Below are 19,626 nucleotides of genomic sequence, written 5' to 3'. Positions count from 1 at the left end.
CCACTCTGAGTTGGGCATGGAAAACAGCACTCTCTTCGGCAAACGATGGTTCGGCATACGTAACACATGTCCCAACGAACGCAGCTTCTGGTGCTGGACACATTCTTCAATGGAAGTATCCGCTGCACAACCGAAAATACGCTTTCTAACTGCCTCGTTACGGATTCGCCGACACCAACCCACATGACTTGGCCTATTCGAGCAGCGGACCTGAGACGTCTTCAGGTTTTCGACAATCGTTGTCTCAGAACCATAGCTCGTGTGGGTTGGTGTCGGCGAATCCGTAACGAGGCAGTTAGAAAGCGTGTTTCGGTTGTGCCCGAAGAGAGTGCTGTTTTCCATGCCCAACTCAGAGTGGCGTAAACAGACAGCTGGCCAAACCTTGACTTGGCAGAGGAGTATGAAGGAGATCACGAAACGCTTGGGTGCTGTCGGTGCTACTCGCCTTCCAGGATGGGGACCGCGTGATCCTCACTGTGCGTGGTTGGAGACACTACAAGATATGGCTGCCAACCGATGTCAGTGGCGTTCTTGTTGTCAGTTTCTGTCCAGATTGCCTGAGTGAGCGTCTGGATGTATAGACACCTCGGAATGATTGTGTTAAGCTATCACTAAGTCCCTTCCCCGTCCACCTTTATTCTTTTCTTAACAATGAGGCTTTCAAATAAATCATGGTTGTATGGCAGTCATCGATCGGTGTTGAACACTGATTTCATGCTATCGATGATGATGATGGCCAATTTCTGCTAGAGTACTTTTTAAGGCTGGCACCAAATTCATCACGATGATGATGATGGCCAATTTCTGCTAGAGTACTTTTTAAGGCTGGCACCATCCAAATTCATCAGTTCCTCTGTGTACTGGCTTCGATAAGATGAGAAAACTTGGTTTTATTGGAAAAGCATCTGTAGTTAGAAGTTCAGGAGTTTTTCAAATTCCATTGTCGAGCGCACCATGTGAAGCTGGCACCATTCGACAGGTGGACTATCGTGGACTATCGATTGACAGATCAAGAGATGGGTCAATCAACCACTGGCTATACTATCCAGGATTGGTGTCATGGTGAAGGAAATAGGTGGAATATGTGATTTGATAGGGTACATCATAACGTGTAGGTACCGACAACTGTCAGGCGATAGTAAACAAGAGTGTACAGAGTCTTCACAGCCGACAGACACCTCACAACAGCATCGACCCTAAAAAAGCAGGTAACATCCAATACTTCTTTCCGTCAAACCGTGCAGACCACAACGATCGATAACGAATTGCGCTCATCTGACTACACTCTGAAAATGAATTTCGCAGTAAGATAAGGCTCTATTAGTTTGGATAGCAGAATAACTATTACCAACTTCCGAAATTGCTGAGTTAATGAGCTAAATGGTCCCAAGGTATAGAAGACAAACCCCTAAGGGTAACAGATCATCTGCTCATCAGCATATTTGAGGTGAATCATCTAATGTGAACAACCTACGAGCCTAGAACAGCCTTCAGAGACACAAACAGCTGGACTATCGGAGAAGGATGCAGTGCGCCGGAGCAGAGCAACCACGCGGGAACAAAAGAATGACTGAGCAATTGCAGCTCGTATGGTATCAGCTGGTTCGTCTTCTTCCTAAGGGGCAGCCAAAAGACAACGAGAACAACATGGTTTCAATGCACAACCGAAGCCAATGGTCCACATGTTACGTCGCCTGCCGGCGACTTAAGACCAAGTAGGCGAATGCGAAACCATACAGCCAGCTGGTCTCAGAAAAGAAAGCTCGAAACGCTATTTCAGCCATAAACCATGCACGAAGATTCCATCCACCATAGCCTTTTGTTTACAGATGATGACTCAAATGGTTAGAGCGCGAATTTACCAACCAGAAGGTCCATGGTTCGAACCCGACCTCTGCCTCTCGACTTCCCCTGTCTAAACTTGGGCAACCTGGCAGTATCTCAGCCTTCGTACTTCCTTCGGGTGGCATGGCAGCTAGGCACCGAAAGGGTGTTACAGCTGAACGATTCGATTTTATACAAATGACCGAAGAACAGGATATGAGATGGCCACTCACTGGAGGAGTGAACCAATCAAAGATAGTCAGAACGGGTGAAAAGAGATTGGTTTCGGGTACGAATACGGAACAGTTCGTTACTTGTGAATAGCCGAACATGGAAGACGGTAGGTGTGTTTCAAAAGCGTGATCGAATAAGTGACTCAGTCATTTGGTTCAATGATTCTAACCAGTTGTGTGTTTCGTAGAGGGTATGTTACTAATTCCACTGGCCGACACGAGTGAAATAATATATCAGCAGCGCTTAAAGGTTGGCGTTGAGATTCACGGAAGAAAGAACAGTGAAGCTAGTAACTTGAGGACGAAGTCTACTCAGATACTTCAAGCAGGCAGCTGACAACCCGTTCTGTAAAGGCCAAGAGAAAACCTGAGAGACTGACGAAAACGGGTTACTCTCAGGGTGTACGTTCTGTATTGTTCAGCTGTAGCATCCTTTCGGTGCCAACTGTCATGTTACTAATTCCACTGGCCGACACGAGTGAAATAATATATCAGCAGCGCTTAAAGGTTGGCGTTGAGATTCACGGAAGAAAGAACAGTGAAGCTAGTAACTTGAGGACGAAGTCTACTCAGATACTTCAAGCAGGCAGCTGACAACCCGTTCTGTAAAGGCCAAGAGAAAACCTGAGAGACTGACGAAAACGGGTTACTCTCAGGGTGTACGTTCTGTATTGTTCAGCTGTAGCATCCTTCCGGTGCCCAACTGTCATGCCACCCGAAGAAATCACGAGGGCTGGGATACTGTCAGGTTGCCCAAGCCTAGACAGGGCTCAAACCGCGGACCTTCAGGTCAGTAAATTCGCGCTCTAACCACTGAGCCATCTCGCCTCCAGGTTAAGAGCAGTTATTATTGCGCTTTTGCTGGTGTGAACAGCATGATAAAGTGAATAGCTGAATTATTCGGGTTAATCAAAACAGCTCCAATTTGCCAAGAAACTGGTTTTTTATCATGCCTAAAAATGGTGGATCCAAATAACATATCAACCGGAAAATTGGCGAGAGACGACAGGCCTGGGTGATAGTAACAAACACGCCGAATAGGATAGAATGTCGGTAGCTCAGGTCGTTGGGTTGTTCGCTGTCAATGCCCAATCGAATCGCCCAGCTCAGCGAACAAACCAACGACCATATGCCAGTCAACCGCACGCTCGTTTGCGTTCATGGGAGTTAGCAGTTGATACGACACCAGGTACTGTAGGAGTTTCCGGTGATCAACCAAGGCGCTGTCCAAGCACAAACCTCAAGGTAAAGATGTGTCTGAGGCGAAAGCTAGCTAGATCTTTCGGAATCTGATTCAAACCACTGGACCATTCAATCTCTTGAATGCCAACCCAAACACAATAAATCACGATGCGGCGTGCGATACGATTAGGAAATGTGACCTATTCACTTTCTTACTAACTTGTTCGCTTGTGCATCTGTCTCCGTCAATGCATGTGCGAGCAGAAACAAAAAGTTCGTCGAAAATGAAGCTATACCAGGTACCATCGGTAATCAATAAATGTCAACCAGCGCTCCACGGACTTCAGACGAACTAAAGAGGTAAACATGGCCACAAGGTTGAAAAACACATGATCGCTTAGCCCAACTTACAGCATGATAAACTCCAGTGTGTGCGCTTTCAGCTGGTCCGCGTTGTGCATATCGGCCAAACCAAGGATATCACAACAATTTTCCACGGACAAGCTTTCGACCAAAGCCTCTTCACACATGGTCTTCAGTCGTTCCAGTTGATACTGCGGATATAAAGTGGGGGGTGTGTGTTGTCAAACGAGTGAGTGCAGTAGAATCAAAATGCGTGTGGAACCCAAGGTCAGCACGATAAAGATCGATAAAATTCCGGAGAAGGAAAGGATTCGGTCTGACCGGTTTGATTATGAGCTACACATTGGATATGCCTGGGAGTTTTTGTCTGTTTAGCGAGGGGCACAAAGCCTTAAACTTATCAGTAATATACACCCCAGTTTTCCAGTCACCTTTTCCTATTACTCACTGTCAATTCGTACTTAACTTGATGTAGCTGGCTGTTCCATCAGAACAAGCCGGTTTCAGCAATTAACAGCGTGTCATCATCATGGTCATCATAGACAGCGTGCTTCGCTGCCATGTTAGAGTAGCTGATGAACTTTGTTTTTCGTGGATGGGGGACGTCTCTTACTAAATTCCCATTCGCGATCTAGAGTATCTGTCCGAAAGTGGTGCTGGACGCACTCTGCCATACTACCTTGATGGGGGGATAGATAAGATGAGAGTGATTGAAACGTTTTAACCTTAGGGAAACGCCAGACAGTGAGCATGTGAAGGTAAACTCAACGAATAAGATAGCTAACAATCATTGGGGCGGTTCAGCTCGGCTGTTCTCTCTATGTTCAGCCTAACCGCATTTAAGCGTGCAAAACCTGGAGATGCGTGTTTGAAGAAATAAAGACACAGACCACCGAGGTTATCGTCTGGGGAAGCACCACTGTCCCATTCACAGATAATCCAATTCGTCTGAGTCTAATTCACATTTAGAAACACATTTCGAGGTACCTGATAGCAAACGTTTCGAACTGCGTCGCCGTGAAATCCAGTGCAATATGCCTTTCCTTTATCGTTACGACTGAGAAAGGTTTGAATGACCAGTAACCTGACAATGTCTCTCCAAACTGTCCGAGTGTTATTTTCTCTGTTAATTGCACCCACAACTTTGTTGCCATTGAAAGCCTTTCAGACGTGTGTAATGTGAGGGAATGGTGTTTACTATAGGATGGATCTAAATCTTCCCGTCAAAAATTTATGAATTGAGATACCCGTGTGAATCGACCAAACAAGAAACCATGAGTATTGAGTCAGCTCGAGCCCGAAAATGTTTCCCTATCAACATTTAGGAGCTTCTACAAAAAAGAATGACGTGTTATTGTGAGCTGGTAGTGCAGCAGATCGATCTAGTCGAGGCATTTGAGGTGAAACGAGGGTTATCTGATGGAACTTGCAACTCTTCTTGGAACAACTGTACCAACCTGTGTCACGGTTCACACGGGTAAATCTCTGAAGCACGTACAAGTTGAGAGTGACGCATTCGTGACCAGTAGGTGAGAAAACTGCTGAAACGTGTTTGAAAAATAGAGCATATTTCACCTCAGATTGAAAACACAACTGGTCCTGCAGGAGTTGCATATAAAACCAGAAATTACGGAAAAAATCCACAGATACAATGTCGCCACTAAAAGACACTTCAGTCAGCCTCTTACAAGCCCCAAGAATAGGTGGATCTTATACAAAATCCCTCTTCCACCGAAATCACTCCCTACTCCCTTCAGTGTGTTTGGGATCCTCGGCACTCGTCAGTCCGTGTAAAAATCAGCGATCTTCATTGTCTAGCAGAGCTGTCGACAGGAGTATGATAGTACCCTATGAGGCGTTATTTAACCCTTCGAAAGGGGGAGTTTGTGCTCAAGATGAGGATGACATCATCTAAAGAAGCGGAGCAAGGGTTCGTTCGAATTCCTGAAGTACTGTTGACTCAAATCTTTTAGAATCGGTGTTAAAGACATGGTTAAGTCCTCATACACAACACAACACGTGAAGAGGGTAAGCCAATGCTTTCAGATGACTGACGAATAAGGTGAAACCAAAAGTTAGGATATGGCTGCTGGATATTATCTGCGTCGAGTCAAATTTGGGTAGAACGGGGAGCTCTCAGAGCTGGGATTTGAAAAACCAACGGTAAGAGCACAACGGTTGAATAAACCGGGTCCAGTGTAATAACTAAACTCCCACGACAACCGAGTTCAATGAACTCTAAGCCAACATCCTGGCAGACGGCATAATTTCAATGAAAATGTCAGGTGACACACAGCTGTAGTAAGAGATAAACGAGAAAGAGTGGATCAAAAAGCAACTGGTTTCACATTAGTTACTCCGAAAGAAAGAAGTGGGGCCACATAAACGACCAAGAGAGAGTAGGCTTCGATAGACTCACTTTGTCTGCTGCCGCCAAAAGATCATGGGCCAACTTGTCCATGCCGACCACCTGCCCGGTGTAAATGTAACGAAGTACTTCAGCCAATGTGTCGGGTTCCATGTCTGTGATCTCCACTCGGTTGGCTCGTGATTCTTCCATCCCATGCTCGAACATGGCAGCAAACACGGGACTTCGTGCCGCCAGGATGGCTTTGTGAGCCTCGAACTGACGCAGAACTACGGTGTTCGATGTGGTTGCTGTGGCGTTGTTCGTGCTGCTGGTGGCATTGGATGCATTACACCCACAGAGGGAGTTTGTGCTCACTGCGTTCGAAGAAAACTGTCCTGTCGTAGACGTGGAAAACTTGCTAGGTTGTGCAGCGATCGCAGTCGAACTGGAAGGAGTGGGCGCCGCATGCGGAGCGGAAGTTGTGGTCGAAGATGCTGCTTTGGTTACTGTGGTTGTAGTGGGATTGGGCTCACGGGACGAACGGGTACGGGATGATCTATTGCTAGTTGGTGTTGTGGCACTGGTAGAGGCTGTGGTGTTTGTAGATGATGTGTTATTGTTGGCGGTGGTTCGTCTGCGATTACTGCGGCGAATTCGAGTGGATGTCTCAGCTTCGACCAAACCTTCGACGGGGTCCGGTTTCTCTTTGGAATGTACTGATGGATGTGGATGGAGACTTTGGGTGCAAGATGACGATCCGTTAGCCCCACTGCTACTGCCGACGAGGTCCGTCGGATTGGCTACGGCTGCGGGTACCAGTGTTGACTTGGATGATGCACTGGTAGTGGGTACGGTGGACGAAGTAGACGGAGTCGCGTTGGCCGAACGACAACAGCCACGGCAGCGCTGACCATCTGTATAGTGGGACCAACAAAACGTTTGATTATTCCTCTCAAAAACATGGTGAAAGTGGTAAACCAACATTTGACAGGGAGAGGCGAGATGAAAGGAACCATTAAAAACCTGCAATAGATGGATCCTTCCTTGTTACTCTGTGGCAAAGAAAGGTGGTCAGAGGGTTTTTTCTTACGAACAAGTCGTGCTTACCTGTACTGTCACACCCAATCACAATACCATACTGTGATACGATTCCAAATACACTGAATAACTGCGCTAGCAATGAAGAGCCGCCGCTGATATAAATTTACCGTCACTATGGATAAAAATAAATCTGAGACATGTTACATTGCGGAAGACCGTTAGACGCTGTGCTGGTCACTGCAGCCGTGTGTACCGTATTACGCCTGTGATCTGTCCTGAGCATTGTAGTTCCTGACCTAAAGCTGTCACCTTGTCGTGGTGGTCAGGCTTCTGTGCTACAATGATCCTGCGGGCTATAGTGGCTGAGACTCAGGTCCTAAAGTTTCAATCATGCCAGGAAGACCAACGGAGAGCAGTCCAACGAGGAACAGCGAATCCCCGTATTGCGAGTAACCGTATCACGAGGCAGTCTGGAGGTAAAGTCATACTGTCCTCTGCGATAAGAGTGTGAAGGCAGTAAAGCGTTTTCCCCAGGCGACCAGCATGTTCATATTTATGGAAGCAGTGATGCTGCCCTCTCGCGAGGAAGGACGGGTTAGAAAACGTCGGCCCCAAAAACCGCACACTCCGATCGCCCAACGGTTGACCGTGACTGCCGGCGCATTATTCAATACAGTCGAAATAGTCTTAAAACCAAGGAGCCCGGTGCTGCTCAAAAGGCAACTGCTGTGCACGGTCGCATCAGGAGTGAGACAGTAATGCCCTATTTCCTGCGCCATCAGACCAGACCGGCCCCCTACAGTCAGACTATTGAGTCATTGGCTCCGGGAACATGCCTTCGCCCCCAAGGCCTGGTTCTATGTTCCACTTTCCCGTTTTCCGGTGACCAAAACTGTAGCAGCTGGAACTAATGTACCTATGGCACACGGTTCATAGCTGATAAATTGAAATTGAACTGATGCAGCTTGATGCCTGCCAAGAAATTCGTTACCTGGATTGTTCGCTGTGGATCAGAATGAAACATGTAGTTTTGCTGCCGTCTAGGTTACATCCTGCTAGACATGCAGATTAAATGACTGTACCGCATCTGTTGCCCACGTCAGAGATTGGACATCCAAAGCTAATTGTGAAAAGCTCAGGTTATTTAAAGACAGCCGAATCAGTCTGTTTATATTAACGATAAAACGGCTGAGGTACACACATGCGATGGGTGTGTTAAGCTAGTTATGTGGGCCGACTGTAAACAATATGTTTAATGGAGTCCTCCGATCGGAGAAAAAGGAGAACAATACCGAATTCGATCAACCTAGGGTTAGTTAATAACACCATGTGCGCTTGAACTTGGCGTCGCCGTTTAATTGCCAATCAGGGACGTGGTCGTTTAGCGTCAGGTCCGTCGTCGTTCGTTCCCATTCGAACTGATACCCTAGTGTGACTGGAGGATTTCTCACTTCGCTAAGAACGTATCGTTCATCTGGTAGCACCCTTTCGGTGCCTAACTGCCATGCCAGCCGAAAGAAGCACGAGGGCTTGGATACTACCAGGTTGCCCAAGCCTAGACAGGGGAAGTCGAGAGGCAGAAGTCGGGTTCGAACCACCGACCTTCCGGCCAGTAAATTCACGCTTTAACCACTTGAGTCATCTCACCCCTGAGCGCCGATGGCGTATTTTCCCCAGCTGCGTAAATATGGCACTGACGAGATGAGTAAGGCAATGATAATAGCACTAAGAATCAGGACATCAAGAATGCACCGATTACCGGCCCTTCTGCATATAGTCTTTGAAGGACCGTTGACATTAAACCCTTGAAGAATTGTTCTACGACTTCCCTTCCAGTTGTATAGAGAATCATGGAGAAGGATGTGCCATCTCCCCACGGCTATCTTTGCCATGACCCGTCTAGTGTGCCTGTAAGATACATCGCAGTACCCTTGATGCTGAAGCTTCCTTTGTTCATTTCACCGCCTTGTCCTAGAATAAGGTTAGACGTGTCTGTCTTGATTTTTTCCCGGCGTCTCGCCGAAGAAAAACAACTCTCTACGTAGACTCCACACTAAAGGTTGCCGCTTCTTTTCAGGTATTACAACACTCCGCTATCTAGCCTCGATCAGACACTGGCCATTCACTTGATTTACTCCTCTTCTTATCCGAGCCTACGAAGTAAACGCATTAAGTAGGCTGAAAGGACAGTTTCATGTTGTTCGGTTATTTGTTCCCGCATGAATGATTATACAGAACAACCCTTGAATGTAAGTATTCATATGCTGATAATAGCTCTTCTAAATACCCACCTTCATTTGGATAGCTCGCCTTGGAACAAACTCTTTAAAGTTGAAAAACCCTTCTCTTTCATGGGAAAGAGTTGACTAGCTTCATACACCTATGTACAAGTGTACTGCTCATCCTATACTCACCATATTTCAGGGATTTTTTTTACCGCCTTACGGTGTTCTACTTGGTAACTGTTTGCAGCTGACCACTTTGGTGATCAGGGTGGGATGATATTGTCATACAGAGAGGAACAGTTGAATAATAAACCTACCTAGTTTAATAAACCTAGTTGAATAAACCTACCTATCCATCTGGAAAAATTCCTGTCAACGTTAGGACTTGCCAACATTATTGTTGGACCTGGTCAGTGAGACTACTATAGGTAATACACATATTCGACCTCGACGAAGACTCGCTAATCTCGTGATAAGACGGATGAGGGAACCCGATGATGAACTTATCCGATGACTAGCGAAGTAAAACCTTGAGCAGACTATTCAAAACCCAGGAAGGGAGAGAAATCGCTTGACAAATTTCCGGGCTATTTGCCAAAGCCTTGTATTTGGTGTTCTCATCTTCCATTCCAATTGAGTACATCATCACTACCATCATCATCGACATCCCCATCTTCAGCTGTAAAAATCGCACACATTTTGAACAGGGATTATAGGTGCCACAGTTTCGCTAGGCGATGGTCTGGTGAGGTGGGGCTAGATAACTAAGCATTGGTAGCGATAACTTGTATAATTGATGCATGAATCCAGGAATGTCAGTGGACTTTTCATTGGGGAAATCGGGAGGGAAAGCTGATTAAACCAGTATGAAGACTGGGAATTAAGGATGGAGGAAAGTCGGGGCCTATGTGTGCCTCAAGAATGGAAAATCCGGTGGCGGGATGTCGCAGCCTTTTCATTAACCTTGAATAGTGTGTTCTCCCAAGAAAATAGTACGCAGAGCGCTTTTTAAGGTTCGGTTTATTCAAAAATACAACTGTGTATCTAGTCTGGAAGTTCAAACTGGGCAATCGTTACGGGACAAGTGGGAATAGTATAGATCCGTTCCATCGTAAAACCCTAGATTAAGGTCTTGGAGAGTGGCCTCTTCCTGGTTTAAGGCGGGCCACCAGACCTAGCCCATCATAATACTTCTGCCCACTCCTACTCAATCTTATGTATCACCGTCCGATGAAATGCAGCCAAAGGCTCTAAGAGTATACTGGTCTGAAGAGTCTTCAATCGTACGACGCGACGGTTTGAACATGAAAATCGAATTCATAACCATAGATCGCATGTCACTGGGGTTGCCACAGGGACATAGATCGCGATAGTGTTAGGAAGGAATCCATATGGATCCCGCTATACCGCACGTCTTCAGGCGCGGCTACGGCCGATAAGCCTAGCCCGCACGAGACTGGCCAAGAGTTCGGGACGCTTGCCGGTCCAGCATCAAGACGAGATCTGATTGGTCGAGAATCTGGACTCAACAGCCAATCATGACCCATTATTGGCCAAATGCCGGTTGCCAATGGCGCATCCAGAACGCGTCAGAAATTCCAGAACGTTATAACCGCCTACGCCATATATACGAAGCGCTGTACAACTAGTCCTGACTTCGTTTTGGGCATTAATAGACCTTGTGCACCTTTCGTGGTTGTTTCGACGTGAACGTAGGCTCAGACCGAGAACTAAGCTGAGGAAAATACCGTTACTACAAATAGAACTACTAACGAAGAAGTCATAAAAAGCAGCACATTTCTCTATGACCAGATGGAAGTGTGAGTCTACAGCAGAGTAGTTAATTCAGTCAACTAGTTCATTATACCGGTGCAAAGGTTGGGGATCAGTTCTTCATGAATCCAGATATCGAATTCTCAGTCAGGCTAGGGGTCCTACATGAAACAAAAACAGTCAGACTGGCGGTTCCTTGGGATGCTTCTGGTGTACAGTCACGAAAACAGCGGCAGCAGATTAGGTGAGTAGCTACTTGATTACACGTTTAAGAGACGAAGGTTCGGAGTGCTGCTTTTTGAGAACATGGATACCACTCACGAGAAGAAACACCTCTCGAGTTGGAAGGAAAACAGAATGGGAAAATCATAACGCTATATACAGAAAACTTGTCAGGCCCACCTTTAGCATTGCTTGATCCCGCTTTGCTACAAGTGTCACAACTCGTGTCCGACTTCATTTCACGTTCATCCGTGGAAAGAACGGATTGACCGGGTGTTGCGCTGTTAGATGAGGACGGAGTCGTAAATCGCCAGTCTCCATTGATCGGAGTACTGACCACGGGGGTTGCTGAGGCGTTGGAAGCTGAAGAGACGCTGAGAGGATCCAGGTGAGGTTCGAGCAGCGTTTGGGCGGCAGGGGAAAACCCCACAGGTGTTTGAGAGGTCGGATTGAGGGGAATAATTACCCCTTTCGTCGGTACAACAATCGTGGTAGTCGCTGGTGCTAGGGTCAGAGAGGATGGCTTCAAACAGGTGACTTGGATAGGATGAACAACGGGAGCTGAGTTCGCTGACGAGCCCGGAGTTTCGCTAGCACCAGACCCACGAGACGCAGCCGCTTCTGCTTCACCTCGATCCGCGGGCACCACATTCTGATAGCTTGGCTGACTGGCGTCATCGGGGACGCAGGAAATCCTATTTTGTCTGTACGGAACCGGTTGTGAGTCTTCTTCCCGTTCGCTATCATTCCCCTCTTGTTCTTCATCGTCTTCATCCTCTTCGTCGAACTCATCGGCCTCCTCAACCTCGTCTTGTTCCTCCTCTTCTTCCTCCTCCTCGTCTTCCTCTCCTGCCGATTCAAATTGTGGGTACTTCTTCACCTGATCAGACCGTGCTAGTGCGTAGCTAGAGCCAGAACCATGAGTCAGGGCGTTTGGAGTCTGACATTTGCTAGAACAGGCACTGTCCGTGTTCGAAACGACAACCAGAGTGACGTCGGTGAGGAGCTGTTTGAATAGGAGGCTACCAATATCCTCGTGTAGATTGCATTCTGGTACTGAGATGGGTTGGTTGTTAACCTGACCGCTTTCCGACAGGGTCTCACCGACGACAGATACCTGAAATGTGTGTTTATGGAAGGGCGAGGTAGTGGGTGTAATTGGGTATGGATATGAGCAGGTCGAATTGTTTGTTTAAAATTAATCGTACCCGGTGTGCAAAAAAACTGGTAAAAATAGATTAAACTACAGGGATTACCTTGGACGAACACTATTTACAATATCGCTGAAAACTCTTCGAACGTCCACGACCGGTTTCGAGACTTTATTCTGACTCATCAAGTAGGCCCCCAAGAAGGGCAAAACTGGTCGTTGGTTGCTGAAGAGACTTCAACAACCTTGTGAGTAGTACTCCTACAAGAAAACATAGTGCATAATCTCGAATGGGTATGGATATGAGCAGGTCGAATTGTTTGTTTAAAATTAATCGTACCCGGTGTGCAAAAAAACTGGTAAAAATAGATTAAACTACAGGGATTACCTTGGACGAACACTATTTACAATATCGCTGAAAACTCTTCGAACGTCCACGACCGGTTTCGAGACTTTATTCTGACTCATCAAGTAGGCCCCCAAGAAGGGCAAAACTGGTCGTTGGTTGCTGAAGAGACTTCAACAACCTTGTGAGTAGTACTCCTACAAGAAAACATAGTGCATAATCTCGAATATCGCGCCAATCGAAGCACGAGGTGGGCTTTGTGCCTTACACTCAGTCGAAGAATGGCACAAAGGCGAGATTCAGCTGGATCTCCCGTTAAAACCAAATTAGCTTTGACCGCATCTCGCGTACCTTTAGCGGGAACAACTGACACAATAATAGTTCGATGAAAAATCAACTGATGCGGATAGCGGTCACAATGGGGTGTTTTAGTCCATCGAACTGTCAAAACAATACCTATATCGTCTAGGTAGACTATAAAGACCGCACTGTTCAACTGACAAAAACACCAGGGACTGCGACTGACCTTATTCAGTAGTAAAAGTGGAACGAAGCTGACATGCCTGTGAGACAGCTTTCACAAAACGCATCGACCCGGTACCGATCGGCAGTTTCAGTCAGAACTTAACTACTCGGTCAAATAACAACTCTATTAGGAGGAAAACGGTGTTCACGCAATAATCCTCAACTTCGAGTAATTCGGAAAATCGTTATGCCTCAGTAGGCTGTGTTCAAAAAGCCGAGTCGGTTGGGCAAATAAGACTAACCAGAAACAGAATTTGAAATAACGGCATCCTTTTAGTACCAGGAGAGAGCAATTTGACAATGGTGGCAGCAGGGGAACCCATGAATTGACGTATCTAAGCACACGCACGGTCAGCCGGCTGATCACAACTATGGGTCTCGATAAACCGATACACTACCCCTCCATCCACTCAAGGAAACAACTACCATCCATAACAGAAGAGGAGATACTTTTTGATTCAGGTGCACCTCCAGGGAATATCAAAATATCCCAACGACAGATATGTTAGTCGTGAGAGAATGAGTGGGTTCTTCAGACAGTTTTTGTGAGCATGCGAGGAGACGCTTTATATCGTCTGCGAAGGAAACCCAACCTAATCGATCCGACCGAAGTGCACTAGTGGTTATGAACATTGGTCACAAGGAACGAGGAATTACGGTGTCATCTTGACAAACTCCAAGAAAATGACAAAATGAGCAAATATGACATGAATACAACAACGAAAGCAATGACGGCTGTTAAAACTTCAATAAATTCCGAGTTATCAGGCGTTTTCGTATCCTTTCTCGTTAGCCGCACCTCAACTGTAATATACTACAAGAGGTGTGCTAGGCTGAACTACGGCGACAACAGACCAGTGAACGTGGGAAATCTGAGGCACTGGTCTGTCTAAATGGAATTTCCAGTGAACGTGGGAAATCTGAGGCACTGGGTTCCTCTTATCCATTTACTTAGCACAAGCAGAAGGCTCTGTCTAAATGGAATTAAATCAATCTGCTGCTAGCTTCTTATGGTAGCTGGGAGATGGTGGGTCCGACCCCTGTAGCGATACATGAGGTACGCGCCGCTGAGGATACTCAACAAGGAGGAAGCAGCTGTGAATATCACTGTGTGTGAATATCACAAAAGACAGTAGAAGGAACGTATGGTGGGTTGCTAACATTTCTTTAGTTCTCCTCAGCCGCGAGAAGTAAATTATGCACGTTATACATAAGGAAGCTCTAGAAACAAATGTGATGAATAAACAGGAAACGGCTAAAAAAAGACATGATTAAAGCTACAAGAGTCAGACATTGGACTTTAGGACATTCTGTGCAAATTGTAATGGCTGGTTATCTCTTAAGACTGGCATTGGGCTAGGTCACGGTTTTATCTCCGGCCGTTTTTGGGTCAACTGCGCTGCTGCTCTCAGGACGCACCGTGGTGTGCGTTCAATCACACGTGACGACAGATGTCGATAGGTGATCTCTGCAACCGCAAGAGACCTGGTGTGCTGGCATGAGTGTTAATGAATTTTGGCTGCCCAAACAAAAACTTGGGGCGCCCTATTTATAAAGGAGGATACTCTTAAAGTTCCGTGATTTATAATGTGTCCCTCTATATTGGAGATGACAGTGCCAGAAATTCCATTTTCGGTCTAAAGACTAAGGACACCACTTTCCTTGGATGCCTCTACCATTCGCTCGTAAACACCTACTGGAGACTACCGACCAGATATGCGACCAATGAACATATCATGGTCAGACTTAACGAACTACACCTGACCTTTACCGGGAGGCTAACTTCCTTTTCTAGTGACCGCTCTTGAAGTGCACGCTACTTCGACAGGACAAGGAAATCGTTCAGGCTGGCAAAAGTCGTTACACTTGCAAGTATCAGTTCGGTCGGGGCACCGAATAAATGTTGACACCATAATGTACCATGTTGAGCCCGGACTACCACACCAAACCAGATATCGAATGCACTGTACAGCGGAGGCGATTGCGATCCACCCATATAGGCCAGATGGTGCATGCCGAAACACCTTGAACGATTCCAGGTATTAGGCTGGCTGACATACACGCTTCACACACGTGATTCATGTACCACCACAACTCTAGCGGTCCGATGGAACACGTGACCACAGTTCCGTTGGTCATTTGACGTTGGTGACTCACACGTTGATGGAACGCGCGCAATTTCAATCGCATATATTGGTTGATACTGTAGTATACGGTGTCTGTCCGTTTGATTGATTCATATGTAAGTATTGGTGATGTACAACCTTGCTTACTGGGCTTTGGCTCATGAGCTTTGTTTCTGTTTTCCATCCACAGAAATTGTCGCGAACACCTGCCTTCGGAGAATCACTGTCCCCTGGTGCTTCCATAGCGTGCATATTACAATACTGATTTTGCAGAAAGGGTATAAATCCACAGTCCAGATACTTCACACACTACTGATGCCGCACTTCAATTTCACAGAGGTGCTAGCGCTACTTTAATGAGTCACAAACAAAGCTTTGTAATTTCGGACATTTACAAATGCCATGTCAAAAATCCTCAAGAGATTGGCATGAGACGGGTTTAAAGCACGACACCAATGTAGGACATGAACAAGGAGGTCATATACACGACTGCAACACTGTCAATTGGAGGCCCGACTACGAATCAATGGAGGTTCTTGCATAATTCAATGCAGCAATGCAGGAACCAGGTGAACGCCACTCACTGTCACAAATAATCCTTCAGCGGATTAGTCAACGTATCCCAAACTGAGTTAGCTTCTGTTGACTGGTTTCCACCACGTTGGACCACCACCACCACCACCCTGAATTGAGACCATTTCAATTTGGGCCCATGAGATTACCTTCGAAATTAATGCACCTTAGGAGGCCTCCTGCTCCACACCTCTAAAAAAAGATCACTCTAAATATCTTCGTGGTGCATGCGTCACTCAAGATCTGATGCAACTTCATTTGGATCGCCTACCAGAATCAACCCCGACGTTGAGAATTTCACACAAAGTTTCTCAACATACCCAATGTGTCCAGTCACATTCAGAGACCCAGTTTCAAGTAGAACATAAGGTTGACGGAAACCCGGGGACTGCGCCTATCTGATGAGCCCCAAAAAGGGCGAAACCGGTCGTGGGCTGGCGACAGATTTTCAGCAACCTTATGAGTGGTACAGTACAAACATGAAGCCTACTAATTTGTAACGATATGGTGCACAGTCACATACCACCTGACAAATATCCGGCATTTCAGCTCACTCCGCAGCTCTGATGAGTCACTGAATAAATTTCTCACCGGTGTGCAACTTGAGTTTACTTTGGATATTGACAAACTCCTCCTCGTTATTAGCTCTTGGAAAAGATATGTAGTGCGGTGATCGACGTCGTTTCCTTTCATTAATGTTCGCCACATTTCCATTCCATTCATGAATCTGCGACTGACATTTTCTGTAGGATCCTCAAGCAGGTATATGTGGGCGCGTAACTGCGCTATCAACCAAGAGACAACAACAATAACCGTTACACCTTTTCAGCGCCCGAAGGAGGCACGAGGGCTTAGATAATGCTAGGTTGCCCAAGCCTAGACAAGAACAGTCGAGATGCGGACCTTCTAGTTAATAAGTTCGCGCCCCAACCACTAAGCGCATTCCAATCTATGCACACTCCGTCTGGCTTCACACACTTTCCGCATATTCGGTTCGTTTTTTTGTTTCCGAGACTTCGGGTCTGTTCATCGAAAGACAATTAAAACAGCTGCAACAATGAAGCCATATTTCACACGACAAACCTGATCAGTTGTCGTTGTGAGTACCCACACAGATACAAACGTGGTAGAAAATGAATGTGACAACTTGAGGTAGCAAGAAATCGATGTCAAAACCCGAGTTTTCAACTTGCTGTACAGGGAGCGCATTTGTTTTTTTCTTCCGGAAACAGATGGTTTTCTTTTGAGAAGAAACTATATTAAACCTTCCGATTGACTGGATATAACCCAAACATGAAATAAACTTGCCTTGGAATCTATGTTAAACGGACAAAAATGGTTTTATCAACCGCAGTCTTCCATAATACTCTCTCAGTAGTGCTCACCTTATTTAGTTTTATTTGTGCAATCAGAGCGATCAGATTTACCTCCTCCATGTTAGTACACACACAATTGTGAAAACCACAAAATCGGGTGCGGAATTTCCTCCACCTGCTAAAAATTCGACTCAATGATGATCTGTGGCAGCGAAATATATCTTTAGGGGGGGTTCTCATCCGTAGTGTCGAGATCATAGCGTTGACATGAGTAAACCAGGTCGAAAGCTGGCCTGCTTCCAATTCGCAGGACAAAATCGATGTGTCCATCAACTGCATTCACATTTACCGAACTATGTCACCCACAGTCCTGTGAGCGTTCTGGTGCCACGCAGTTCCGAAAGTGACAAGTTTTCCGCCACAACGTTCATCTGTGGCTTCGATGAGTGACGTGCCCACGCTCATCTATAGCCGACAACCTAAGTCGCAAGAGGACTGACTGGTGTGGCAGGAGTGGATGCCATTTTCAAGCAAATCAATAATGCAGGCCCCTGTGTTGCGACACGGCTATCGGTCACACTGAAGAATGTAGTCTACGTGGCAAAATGAACCCGATCGGGTAGTGAATGACAAGTACCGGAAAATTGGCGGCATACCAAGGGATGCCATGGGATGAAACTTCCGAAAGTTTACTGATGAATAAAGGCAAGGATAGTACAGTAGGTTACTTGTGAGTGGTTTCGGGGTGTACAGGAAGTGCGTTGTCACTCTCGTTTGAGCCGTCCTCCCTGTCAGGATGCGATTAGTTGAGTTATTAGGAGCCGAAGGAGTGACACATTAGATTCAAGAATCGCTCTCATTAGAGCTTGCGGTAGTGAGTATCCCTGGTCGTGCAGGCCATCACATATGCGAGGCGAGTGCATTACCACTGTTTCACCGGTGAACGCTAAGTACCTGGATTATTGCGAACCCATTCACGGTTGACCGATTGATTTCCCAGGCTTTCAAGCAGTTGCGAGATTTGTCCAGTTTGCACACACATCAAGCGTGTTTGGATGGATGTGCACTAACAACGTGCTGGAAACATGCTCGCTCCACAGTTCCGTGGCCTGGAGAGTAAACCCCGACACGAGCAAACAAACACAGTAAAGAGACCTCCTGTGACCCCATCCCTTTTGGTGTGAACTAATCAGAATAACCGCGCCGAGCGAAAAGAATGTTGCACAAGCGAGAATGGTGTGTGAACAACTAACAAACACTCCGTTTTACCTGTTTGGAACAGACATCATAGGCTGGCAGACAACGTGATAGATGAAAAGTTACTAAATCCGATTTTTCGGAGTTTGGATCCATTCACAAGTGTTCATTTGATAATGATCGAATGCAGAAGATGCATCTTCCACAGCAGTCCGATCGACTCTCGGACATTAGAGTGAGCTTATTCCGCACCACTTAGCAACAACCACTAACGGCCAAGTACAAGGCCACGAGCAGGCAACCGAAATACATCTTTCCATGACGTACCTACTTAAACGCTTACACCGATTGCTGACTCGAAATAAAAGTAATCCGAACAAACCTCCAGAAAACCTGTGTATCCCAACTTACACAATGTCTACCCCAAACTGCTTGGTGGTGGCTCATAGCCGCTCTAACTCCAACTCCCTAAATTACATGAATCGGTCCAACACTTCGCCCATCGAAATCCCCTTTTCCCCATTTGATAACAGAAAAATGCAACTGGTAAGACAGCCCACCAAGCGTGAATAACGCGGATTTCAGTGGAATGGGCGGAAATGCACCATTTTGGCTGGTCTGTTGGTGACAACCGCCTTCGAATCCGACAACTTATCACTAAATATGAAATTTTAGGAAATAGATGTAAATTGACAAAATCAAGTTCCAGCACGGCGGATTGGATAAGTCTAAGGTAAATGACTGGTTTTGTCATCCTCGAGGCGAAAACGTCTAACGGAAGTCCAAGAGATCCTCTCAAATTGATAACAGCTACATTGCTGGAATCAAATAATAAGTCAATCTTAATGATAATAAAGCAAAGATGTAGCACTATGCCAGTTGCCATCCAATCCGAGTGGAGTAGGATGGCTGGAACATTGCCATGTTACTCGCGAGATCGGAAAAGTCGACGGTTTGAGCAGCAAGCCTGCCAATTAGCTGCCTGTCCCTTACTTTCCGATCTGTCTCAAGCGTGCAATTGGATCATCATCATCATCATCGACATCATGACATCAGTATTCAACACCGATGCTTCACTGCCGTACAACAACGACTCATTTGAAAGCCTTATTGTAAAGAAAAGAATAAAGGTGGATGGGGGTGCCTACACCTCCAGACATTCACTCAGGCAACCTGGACA

The 19,626-nt window shown here is 46.2% G+C and overlaps 1 protein-coding gene across 1 annotated transcript in view; it reads right to left on the bottom strand.

Annotated features, from left to right (window-relative positions):
* Positions 1-19,626, bottom strand: part of T265_01773 (hypothetical protein) — a gene marked incomplete at both ends in the record, with an annotated part of 28,493 nt that overhangs the window by 3,116 nt on the left and 5,751 nt on the right. Inside the window, 3 exons of the mRNA XM_009165863.1 lie at positions 3,651-3,793; positions 6,022-6,866; positions 11,394-12,330. Of these exons, the coding sequence (XP_009164127.1) occupies positions 3,651-3,793; positions 6,022-6,866; positions 11,394-12,330 (1,925 nt within the window). The remainder of the gene's footprint in view (positions 1-3,650; positions 3,794-6,021; positions 6,867-11,393; positions 12,331-19,626) is intronic.

This window comes from Opisthorchis viverrini (genome assembly GCF_000715545.1).
Source record: "Opisthorchis viverrini unplaced genomic scaffold opera_v5_19, whole genome shotgun sequence".
Taxonomy (NCBI): Eukaryota; Metazoa; Platyhelminthes; class Trematoda; order Opisthorchiida; family Opisthorchiidae; genus Opisthorchis; species Opisthorchis viverrini.
This window is presented reverse-complemented; position numbering and strand designations above follow the sequence as displayed.